Raw genomic sequence first — 12,261 nt, 5'->3', positions numbered from 1 at the left:
AGAAAAATTGTAAGCTTTCCTTGGTTGCGTGTGTTTCTCATCTATGCCATGGCACTTCGGAAGTCAAAAGCTGGGCCACAAATGTTAATAAAAATCCTGGCATCTGGAGAGGTTTAGTCTTTATTTACAGTGTGCCTGATCATCGAGAAAAAAGTGGCCGATCCAGCTACAGATGTTGCGGTGACCACACCATGGGATGCCCCATCATTCCCTTTCCACAAATGTCTAATAAAGGCTATTCACAAAACCCATTAGTTGCTCTGGAGTAATATCCTAGCCACTTTTAGAGAAGATTCTCACATGCTGCCAGGGAACGTGTCGAGATGAAAACGAGGAATTGTGTAGGAATGCCCATTTTCCAGGTTTGGATGGGAGAGAAGGAGAGTGAGTGGTTTTTTTGTGTGTGTTTGTACAACACAGAGAAAGAGATTCAGCTAATTTTTCCTTGGAGGTGTATTTCAGGTTCGGAAGCAAAGACTGAAGAACGCAGTGCCAAGCGTCAACAAATGAGGAATTCTAAGCATCCATAGCCCAATAGGCCAACTCTTCTGTAAATCACTCCTTTAAAGGTAAGAGAGACTTTGTAGTCGGATACAGTAATGTGTAGCATAGTTGGTTGTGTGGTCACTTGAATCACAAAGAAATAGAGTCATGTCCATAATCTGTCTACAGGTGACAATTGGGAGCCAGTGGGTTTATATGCTATGGCAGTAGACAGGATTAAAAGGCAACTATTCATCTTCAATTCCTTCTAGAAGACCACATCACAAACAATGCTTTCACCTAGAAAGTCATCAGTTCATCAAGGTAACAGGAGAATTACGCAGGACTGCAGCTGGCTCTTGAAGTCTATCATGGTGCTCCTATTCTTCTCAGACCAAGTCTAGAAGGCTGCCTCATGAGATGTATATTCCTCTGGAGCGAATCTGAACAGGAATAGGTCTCACTCAGAAAGCCAATCTGCCCTCACAGCAAAAGCTCTAAATTTAGGGGCACCATTACAGTGGGTCAGAAGGCTTGCTCAACCATGTATGAACAGGTGAACTGACGCGTTGCAGCCGTTCAACTCACAATTGCTCTTATTGACTGGCTACAGCAGAAAAGTTCCAGGGACCATATTCTACGATGTAGATATCAGTACAATGAAAACTACATATGAAGGGCTCAAATGTAGTTCATCCACAATACTAACTATGAAATCTCACTTTTGTTATTAAAAAGCACGGCATTTAAATTAAGCAAATTGTAATAAACTTTGAAATATGCAGCGACATTGATGAAAGAAACCGGGACAAGGTAAAAAAAAAAAAAAGAGACTAAAAGTTAGAAACAATGAGAAAGTTGCAGGGCTTTTGTATAATCGTGCACGTGATACAAGCTGCAAAAAGTCACCTTGTAAAACTGACCTCACAAGACCTGATGAGGTCCCGGAATTCCATTCAAGAGTTTCTATTCTTAAGCATTCATGGCATCCATTATTTGGCATTTTATAACATTCAGCAATCGTGCTTCGCCATTGGTGCACGGTCTTATAACCTCAGGTCTCAGAGGTGATGAAGGCACAGGCTCCAAGTCTTGTTTCCTTTGTGCAGTTTAATCCCTCCTTGCCCTTAACTTAACATCTCAATAGCAAATGAGTGGCTTTTGAGGGTAAGCCAAGGCGTAAATCAGATGCCATCTAGGGCCAAATGATGCCCTTAGAATCTAGGTTATTGAACGTCCATGGTAATATAGAGGGATAATGTACAGTGAATAAAATGACAACATTGTAATCAGTGTTCTCAAACACAAACATATGAAAAGGATGAAAAATTCTACTCAACTCAAATACAACATGAACGCGTTAAAAATAAAACAAGAGCCTGTTATGAGGCAAATATTCAACCAAACGCTTCTGGCATTCAAAATCAGGCATTATACTGAAAAGGCAATAGTTATTAAAACTAAAAATTGGAAAATATGCTGTACTTTATGTTTTAACTTGTGAAAAACGACAACCAAGTGAAGGATCAGCTTCTCCAGCTCGCTGCAGCCGTTGCGTCACACACTCGCTGCACATGGAAAGTGAACAGGACACTATGGAGATACAATTTCACTGTGGTTTGCCAAGGGAGATATATTAGACAAGGGCGCGCGATCTCATCATAACGCGGAGAGCGCAGATTAATGAATTATTTGGATGACCTCCCAAGTGACTTTTCCTTTCCGCAGCAAGGCAGGAATAACAGGCTGCACTGACTCCACTGCATGTCAAGTCTCATATTTAAACTGGCAGCGGGTGGCACTAGTGGATGGTGCCCTTACCGTGGCTCTGGATGATGCCGGGACTGAGTGTCGCCTGGACGAGGTCTTTGGTCGGGGTGAGATAGGCTTCTTTCCCCTGGCGCTGGCTCATCTTTCCTGGAGTCACTAGGTGAGAGTCATCGCTGCTCTGCATCAAGGCTGTGAAGACAAAGACAAGGCTCATATTAAATCCAGCGTGGAAACCGGCCTCTTGGTACTTGAAGAAGACCCCTTGATCAGCACTTCCATTCTTACACAGGGAGACCTTTCTGTAGAGAAGCAGAGTACGCTTTCTTTCCCTGTGTCCACACTTGAGACAGACATACCAATGGCATGAAGGCAGCTGGTGTGGACTAAGAGAAGGAAACCTTTCCTTCACCCTGTGGCAGCCTGAGCTATCATATCAAGTCCATCAGCAGCTCACACTAGCCAAGCTCCTGACGGCTGTTGTGCAGGTAATGTTATCTGGGTCTGCCCTCCTTTGCCCTCATCATAATCCGGCTTTAACTAGAAGATTTTCTAAGGCATGAATGTATTTAAAACATTAAACAAACAAACAACTAACAACACTGTGTCAATAATAAGGAATGAGGGTGAAGAATAATGCTGAACCACGCGTAACAGGACAAGTCCCCTGCAGCACAGTGAGCCAAATATCTACCTGCAGGAGGCCAGATCTGCCCCATAAAGCTGTGCTAGCGATAGCAGTGGTCTACCACTAACTAGTTCCAGCCTCCCAATGGCAGGAGTAAAGGCACCAACTCTAGATAGAACTTATTTGGCTGGGTGCTGCATGCCTTTTGAGAGCATGGCGCTGCTTTCCTGTACAAACCCTAGCTCAAAACTGGCTTCACTATAGCAAGAGGGACTGAGCAATATCTATGCTTGTGAAATATAGCCTACATACTGTTAGCCAACTCACTGTGGTTCGAATTCTATTGCATTTCTCTCATGTGGTATCTGTGCAGTGTTCCAGTAACCCTGGGGCTGGATCCTTCAAAATAAATACTGCTAATACAAAAAAGTATTACTAAAAAATATCTAAGACAACAACATGCAGCCATATGTTATTGATTATGTCCATAGTCCTTCTGACTTTGGTCAGCCTGTAAACGTGCATATACATCTTGCGCAAATTTGTACACGCTTAACCATAGAAGTGAGCTGGCTTCTATCTTGGCTTCATGCTTTAAGTAGTTTATGATGCAATTGGTATACCTATACCTGCTTGTGCCTGATTTGGGTATGATAAAGTGAAGTGGGAGCATACCTGTCCTGATCACAATCATCTAGGATGTTTATTTGCAAAGTAGTTTAAATGTGAAACACAAGGCACTGTGCCAGGTGGCAGTGCTTTTTAGGGAATGTCACATGTAAAGAGGTTGCCAGAGAAACCGGTGTTTATATTAATGGCTAAATATCACAGTGAAACGGGTGGGGTGTAAGACGCCCCAATTCTCCACCAGCAAGTGGATTGCACCTGAGAATGGAGGAGATCTGTGTCCAGTAAACTACATTGGTCATAAAAACAAGGTCATAACTATGGAAAGCAAGAGAAAGGTGGAGAGAGGAGGGGACCGAAAACTGATGTTCAAGGTAAGTGAGGGGCTCACATGGTGTATATCTCATTGTTACAGTCCAATAAATATCAGTAGTACTGGAAAACCTATGCAAGCACTCCTCACCAGGAGCTGTAACAGGAACACCCCGCCCCTTCCCTGGTGATTGTACTCTTCTCTTGTCAAACTTGGGTATTGTTATGGGTAACTCAGAGCTCAGTGTTCCCAGTGCATACATACTTAGGGTGTATCCCTTTAGTTATAGGGCCTGGAGCAACCAAACAGCGCATGTTCCAAGTCTGGATAGAAACTCACTACTGTTCTAAACTTCTACACTAAACAACTTTGTCAAATCTACATATTCAAACTCATTATCCAAAAGCAAACATGTTCAGTAGACTATGTGCATGGCTTCTGGAATTTTGCACCCGACTGCTTCTTGTGCCTTGTAGTTGAAGATAAAAAAAACCTGTGGAGGTTTGAAAAGAACAGATGTGTCATCCTTTCAGGGCCTTCTTAGAAGAGTGGGAGAAACAATAGTGGCGGATTAAGAAATGACATTACTTTGGAGTGATTCGAATGGAAACCTGCCAAACAACAAGCATTTGCAATGCAATAGGTCTCGCAGTTGCGCAAGTCTGAGCTATTGGCATTGTAAATGGCTATGCCTTTTATTTTGGTTTTGGTTTTTAACACATAAATAAAAGACATTGTCATTTACAAAGGCAATAGCTTCAACTCGCGTAAATGCAAGACCTATTGCAATGCAAATGGTTGTTTTGTTTACTATGTGTCTACACTGGTCGTAGTCGAAGCCCTTTCCCAATAATATACAGCCCCATTGGAAGTTATTTTACTTTAGATATATATTATCCAACTGGATTACCAATAAGGCATTTCAGAATGACGCATCCGACCATACAAACAGATGCAAAACTTTTTTAGTTCTTATGAATCCAGAATAAGTGCAACTCGAAGCACACTGAGAAATAAACAAAAATGTGGATAGGAATTGAAAGAAAACATTTTTAATACAAGCATTGGCATAGCCAATGGGTCTCGCATTTGGGACCTAATAAGTGTTTACCCATGCTACAGCTGATGTTGTTGCACCAAGGATATTCTTCTGCATAACTAAATACTTATAGGGTCAACAAAGCGAGACCTATTGGCTATGCCAATGCTTGTGCTTTTTTCAGCCACAGAAGGGAACCCCAATCAGTCTAAAATATCAAAGCGATAGCAAACCAATAGCAATCCAAAAATACTGCATCTACTCCTTGAAATGCCCTTGTTGCTAAATATATTGAAATGCCCTTGTTGCTAAATACATATATTTTCACTCAAAAACCCCTCGAAAGCCGTGAACAAGCCACAGTGGTTGAAATATGTTGGCTGGTGTTAGGTTACCAAGATGTGATCATGAATAAATGAGAAATTAAAAGCCTCGAGTGCCGCTGACCTTTTGTATCTATCTATATCTATAGATCTATATCTATCTATATATAAAGCTTAATCTATACTACTATTATAAAGAGAGAACTGTGAACCTTTGAGGCGGGTAAACTCGGGAACCACAGCGCCAATCAAAACACCCAATACAGCGTTGGAAAGGTCAGGGTAAGCAGATGGTCATAGGCTATATATCAGCAAAAAATATATGTTACAATGCAAAGTACGTTCTTTGCCAAAGTAGTCCCTTGGAAGTAGTGCCATGTCTGAGGTGGGCGTGTGCGCTAACGAGGAACGTGCTGACATCACCGTCAGACATTTTGGTAAAGTTCAGGAAGTAAACCAGGAGCGCGAGGAGGAACGGCCAGGAGCGCGAGGAGCAGCGACAAGAGCGCGAGGATGAGGAGCGGCGGTGCCCGCGGTGGGCTAAGGTAGAGGTCTGACATGCCCAGGGGTAGGAGCGGCCACGTGCGCAGGGAGGAGCGGCCAGGAACGTGAGGCTGAGGAGCGGACACGAGGGTGGGGAGGAGCGGACAGGAGCGCGAGGCTGAGGAGCGGCGGCGGCGAGTGTCACCCGGTCTTTAGCCCACGGCTGCACAGGTGGTTGGGGGCCTGGGATTCGAGACGCGACATGCTGCCGAGGTCTGTGGGGGCCCTGAAGGTGGTGGTTGCGCTCCGGAGGACTGCACACTGAGCCTCATTGCCCCCGGACAACGTCGGGGCGGGCTGCTAGTCATTAAATATGAGAAGGATGGTAAAAAAATATCACTATCGAATGTTAATGATTTATTTGAATAAGGCGCCCTGGACTGCAATGGACAGGTCCACTTGATGTTGAAGCCCAGTCCAAATTGATTATGTTTTTGATATATTATTGTTGTATCGTGAGATTTCTTTATGTCTCTCTGTATTGGATTATCTTAGCACTAGTGTCTCTTATGTCTATCCTTCACCCATCTTTATTATAGAATGTGAATTTTCGTTATTTAAATATGCATGTGGGCACTGCAATCCTGTATGGGTGATTGTTGTGTTATGTAAATGAATTCTGGCAAACCAGGGACTTTGGTAATACCGAGGGTGGTGAAATGCGAGATGTACGCCAATGCGCAGCAGTATTTTCTCAGTTGTCATTGCCAGCGTTTACGTATTTATTTACAATGGGAAATAGGGTTTGTTCACCTGGACTACGGCTGTGTATAGCCGAAATGCATTAGAGAAGCTGAGTTCCGTGAATTAAATCATGACTTACTTCTACACGCCTCACGACAGGCTGGGAGTCACACCAGCCATGGAGTGCCTGTAAGTTTGGTGGATTCAACTACCTTGGTGACAATTTGGCTTCGGAAACGAGGGTAGTCTCCGTCGCTGCCGGGATTTGGTTGGTATTGCAGAGCTCTGGTGGTTAAGCCCCAGATGGTTAAGCCATCTGGTTTCACCCATTCCGGGAGTCTCCTGGCTACTCGAGTGCATTGGATCTCTTGGCAACAATATCTAGACCACAACCAGAGGAATCTGGTTGCGGTGCGGGCTGCAGAGCGTGTACTATTTGCTTAACAGAACAAGTCGGCCTGGATCGGAGAACAGCCTATGAGACGCCGGAGGGCACGAGCGTGACGCAGTGAGCGTGCACGTTGGCGTTCCCTGCGGCGCCTGCAAAGCGCGTCTTAGAAGCGCGTTCACAGACTGGTGTCTGCTCGTGCACCGGTCTGTACCACTTGGGAGGCTCAATACAACGACAATAAGGCTCGCTAGCGGCAGCGCTTCGCGCTGCAAAGCCAGGCGAGCCCTAAAAAGGAAGCAGGTTCAGAATGGTGATGAAAGATACAAGTGTAGAAGGTATATTCCCAATGAGCAGGGACAGAACTGCTCCACCTACAAGGAGGAGCAGTAATAAGTTAGTTTGGTGCTCTAGAAGCACTTACACATTTCTAGAACCAAGCCCAATACAGTAAAATTCGGAGGCACAGCCTTTTGAGGACACAGGGGAGATGAGTGAGCTGGTGATATGCACCGATCTGGCGCATGAACTCAGGGCATTCGGGAAACACTTCTGCTGAAGATTAACTATTACCAAGAGGTGGCGGTTTATAAGTCTTCAAAAGAACCATCAGTGGTAAACAAAACCTTAAGAACAACTCTTTCTTTTTTAAATTCAGAATATTTTATTAATTGAGTACAGCGCTTATAGGTATAAACCAACGGCATTTATTAGCTACATACAAAACATGTAAATGGAGTGACTATTATAAAAGAATACATATGAATGTCTAACATGAATGTAGCAGTTCTTATTTTAGTGTTATGAATCATCGAATAATAAGGGACTATAATCTATTCTACAATCGCTTGTTTTCCAACAGGAAAGAAAAAGGGAAGACAACAATTGACAAAGCCAGTATGATTTGCCTTTAAAATCAAGTGCCGACATAATGGTTTTTGCCAATGGTTGTTTGATTGCAGCGTGGGGCAGCACATGCATGTGCATCCGTGCAATGCAAAGGCACACGTGCGTACACGGCAGCCATCTGTTTAAAAATGGCCTCTATGTGCGTGCTTAGCAGTGTAAGCTGTACCGACGTGACGCAGGTCCAGCTCGTTCGTGTTTCTTGCCCTAAACTGCTCCATCAGGGCAGCAGTGGGAGTGGTGGACACTGGAAGGCCAATTTCACATCATATACACTAGCATATATAAAATAAAGAGAGAAAGTGGAAGGGATCATTTGCAAAAACCACCAACCTCACATACCATTCACCCCATTCTCACTCATCAGCAGGACCCTCCTCTACCAAGTTTACTATTCTAACTCCAGTTCTAGAATATTTGATGAAAAAACTAATTTCCCCAAACATTCCAGGATGCTTATTTATTATTCTAACTCCAGTCCTGGAATATTTTGGGGGAAGTTACACATTCTAGAAGTATTTTTAGGAAGGGTTGAAAAGTAGCAATTTGGAATAGCAAGAAATGCTGCCCTGAGGGAGCAGATCAGGGGGAAAAACTAGAAATACTGCATGCACAGGCCAAGCGTCATGGCACACGAGGCAATTTTACTTTACCGTACCAACATGGCAAGTGGCCATGTCGGAAAAGTAGAGTGAAAAACCCACAAAAAACAGTGCGAGTGCGTAAACAAATAATGAGCGGTTCAGTAGCATTTTGAAGCAGCTACCAGGCCATGTTTTAAGAAGATTAATAATAATAAATGTAAAAAAAGCCAGCAGTTTGGTGAAGGGTGGGGGGCACTAGAGCGAGCCAGACGAGAGTATCTTTTTGGGATCAGGATTGCCTATTGTGTGTGTGAACTACTTTTTAAGTATATGAATATATAAATACACTATATAATATATCTTAGAGAACAAAAATGTCTGCATGGTTCACCCCCCCCCCCCCGACAGAACCATAACTTGTCAATAATGCTTAAGCAATACAATTGGCACCAGAAGAGTTCATTTTAGTGACAGCAAAGTCACCAACAATTTATAGATAGACTTTTTTCCAATTTATGATTTTTTTTTATACAAAGACTAACATATGAAAACATAAAAAATGTGATACTACACATCAATACAATTGCCATTAATAAAATGTTCATACACGTAGAGAAATATGAAGAAATATATTCCCACGGTTTATAGTTCTTGTCTAAGGTAGAACATTTTTCTTATTGAATATTGCTTCATACCTTTCAAACTAAATTGTGGTTTATTTGAAGAATCACTATTAGACAGATCCAAAACGCTACTCGTGTTTCATCATTAATTCTGGAACGCCATTCTTCTGTCAGAACAGTACATCTCTTACTTTCAAGTGGTCTAAATTATAGTCTGGCAAAATTTCGCAAGGAACTTTCCTGCTTCCTTAGGATTGAAGTGAGTTTTAATCAGTGATGACACTCCAATTTAACAGGGTATTATTTAATCAGATAAATATACTTGCCCTCAAAAATATAGAATTTCCATCACAATGCCCGATTTAATTGATAAGCAAAACATCTGCATCATATATAAATCCATCATTATTAATACTACTGATATCTTCAGTAAACTGCAGGAGGCTTGAAAGGTGGATGTTGGGCCAATTGAAGAGGTGGAATGTAGAGAAGCCTTGGCCTCTCCCAGGACCATTACATAATGACATGATACAGGCTGGTACACTTTAAATACTTACACTCTGTGTACTTCACACAAATAAAGGCTGTGACTTAAGGGAAGGGCTCTCATGATTGCCTTAGATGCCACATGGAGATTGGGGTGATACTTCACACCATTTGGAATGCCACGTCATCCTAAGCTACTGCGTTAGAGTGGAGTGTGGAGAGGAGCTGGGGGTGGGTGTCTCTTTGGACCCCCGTATAGCTATCCTCAATATCACTGAGGACAGCGCCCTAACAATATATTATAAGATTTTAGCACTGTCCTAATCATTGCCAAATGTGATATCATGCCAAACTGGCATTCCTGAACTGTCCTAAGTATAGAGTAGTGGGAATGAGGCTTAGAGAAGTCCTGCCTACTTGAAACACTCATTGGAAAAGCCAATACGGCTCGGCAATGCCTGACCCATTGGCTTTGTCAATGTGAATGTCTTTTAGCCATGTTGTCTAGCAGGACACCATTCGATCATGCACAAAATAAACTAGTGCTTTTCAGGTTTCATCAACTCTTTAAGAAATGCATTTGTTTATGTACACAAGCATGGATTTCAGTGCTGTGTGTGCATATGTACAAGGAAGACAGCCTGAAAACATAAGTACTCCTATGGAGTGCTTGAAAACAAAGAAAACAAATAGCTACGCAAACCAGGAGCAGTGTAAGGAGACATGTACTTGTTCCATGCGCTATGGGAGGGCCAAACACATGAAGAGAGTATGACGCATGCATGCTATGACGAATGGCAACAAAGAAAATTAGAGTGATGCTCAAGTTTACCAAAGGTAGGAGATGGGTGGCCTGAAAGCCCACAGATAGAACACAACATGTCTCTTGAGACAGCGCATATGCAGTCTAGCCAAGGCCTAAAAACGATACACAAAGCCACAGGTTGCCCTCGCAAACTTGGTGGGGGGATAGGGGATTAAAGGGCCCAATATGCAGTTATTCATCTCCTTGAAAATGTATACTTTCGATAAGTCATGACTACAATACATTTTATGTGGAGAGAGACCCGCTTAAAAAAAAAAAATAGAATTTGTTACCTTTTATTCAAGACTAACTGGACCACAACTATGATGCATGACATAATGTTCTGCTTATTGCCTGTAATGCTTCTAGCCTTAGGAAAAAACAATAAAAGCAGATTTATTTAAAGAAAAGAACACAGGATTTCCAGCTCCTCTTTAGAGACAGGAGATCAACTGTGAGAAGTTATCTGATGGCTAAGACGCTCTGTTCCTTGGATCTGAGCCGTAGGACATAGATCATAGATTATCACTGATTATTTGCATGTCGTTCTATTAGAATTCTCGCAGTTGCTTCCTGTCAGAAAGAAGGAAATTCTTGTGCCAACTTTCAGGAAGCAAGCTACTACCAATACATGTTTCCCTTTTTCCAAATGTTAAGAGAAAGATGAGAATAAAGTCTCCTCATCGATCAGAGGTAGGCGCAACCAGCTCAGAATCCTCTATTTTGTCACGTTTTGCGGGTTCACAGAAATCAGTTACCGCAAGCTGGTACTCCGCAAATCTGCTTTTATGAATCTTCCATCAGAAGCAACAGCTGGTGAAGGTGATTGAGAACCATCAAACTACTAAGGTAAAATTTAATTTCTCTGCAATGGGCTACCTATTCCTCATGCTGCACCACAAATTCCCAGTCCAGCTGAAAAATCGATATGGGTAGGTAATTATTACTCTTCTCCTTTCAGACACTACACTACTCCATAATGACCCAACACTGACATGAATGATAAACTGCTAATCCCCATGACTTCTACAGAAACCATAAAGCTCATTTTTACAGACGTTTTGTAGCTTTTACAAATAAAATCCCTTTATTTATAAATCAGTTTTGCCCGAGTGGTTCTGTACTTTAGCTTTTAAATTGACAGTGATTGCACCGGGTATTTTCTGCCTTCGCCAGTAATGCTGGCGGAGCGCAGTCTGCTGTAATGCTGGAGATTAAAAAAGGCATTCATGCAGGCCATCTGACTCATCTCCATAAATGCCTGCATGTCGTGTTCTGGCTGCTAAATGCACAAAATAAGCAAGAGATCGACAACTGACATTATATTTAGTATGAAAGTGCACATGATTTATGAATGGATTAGTATTTAATTTATCCCTCCTCCCCCAACAAAGTAAACATCAAAGACTCACTCCGAGCTGTTATCATGGCACAGGCTCACACAGTGGAAAAAGAAGAAAAGCAAAAAAAGGGAACAAAATGCTGGCTACTCGTCGATTTATAGGACATAGTAAAATATAATGACCTCACCAAGATTCATCAATTAGCAGTTTAAGAATGTATTATAGTGCCCTAAGGCCACGTCACAATTTAATCAAACCCTTCTTAGTCAAAAAGCTGTGCATTAATCTCATAGTGAGACCTTAAGGGCAGAAAATAGAAAACACACATGCCCATCGAGTGGGTTTTAGATAGGAAGTAGTAAAAAGGCAACGCAATACAAAAAATATGATGTAGAAAAGAAGGTGTTGTGGCAGTGTCCTGTATAAAGAAGAAAGGAGGACATCTTTTACGTTCCAAAGCCTACTATTCCTTCCATGAGAGTTGATCCCAAAAATGAGTCCCGATCTTGAGAAGCAAGTCTTGTGTACTGCATTCGTGAACCACATTCATCAAATCCTCGCTGTGACCTTCCTTATAAACTAGCCAACTCCTGTTTAGTCGCTGGATATTTATATTCCAACGGACTCCCTCAGGGCTGTTGTGACCATCACCAGTCAAGTCACTGATCTCTGATTAGGGTAGCAACATGTTCCTGGTACGCGTGTGTTTTCACAATAAT

At 42.4% G+C, this 12,261-nt stretch overlaps 1 protein-coding gene across 4 annotated transcripts in view; it reads right to left on the bottom strand.

The window, feature by feature from the left end:
• The window catches only part of OSBPL8 (oxysterol binding protein like 8), a 1,077,846-nt gene that overhangs the window by 493,971 nt on the left and 571,614 nt on the right, over positions 1-12,261 (bottom strand). For all 4 annotated transcript variants that reach the window (XM_078678323.1, XM_078678342.1, XM_078678332.1 and 1 more), the window contains one exon: positions 2,305-2,442. In XM_078678323.1, coding sequence (XP_078534449.1) covers positions 2,305-2,442 — 138 coding nt within the window. The remainder of the gene's footprint in view (positions 1-2,304; positions 2,443-12,261) is intronic.

The sequence above is a fragment of the Lissotriton helveticus genome, chromosome 1_1 (genome assembly GCF_964261635.1).
Source record: "Lissotriton helveticus chromosome 1_1, aLisHel1.1, whole genome shotgun sequence".
Classification (NCBI taxonomy): domain Eukaryota; kingdom Metazoa; phylum Chordata; class Amphibia; order Caudata; family Salamandridae; genus Lissotriton; species Lissotriton helveticus.
The sequence above is the reverse complement of the archived record's forward strand: the minus strand, read 5'-3'. Positions and strand labels throughout refer to the sequence as shown.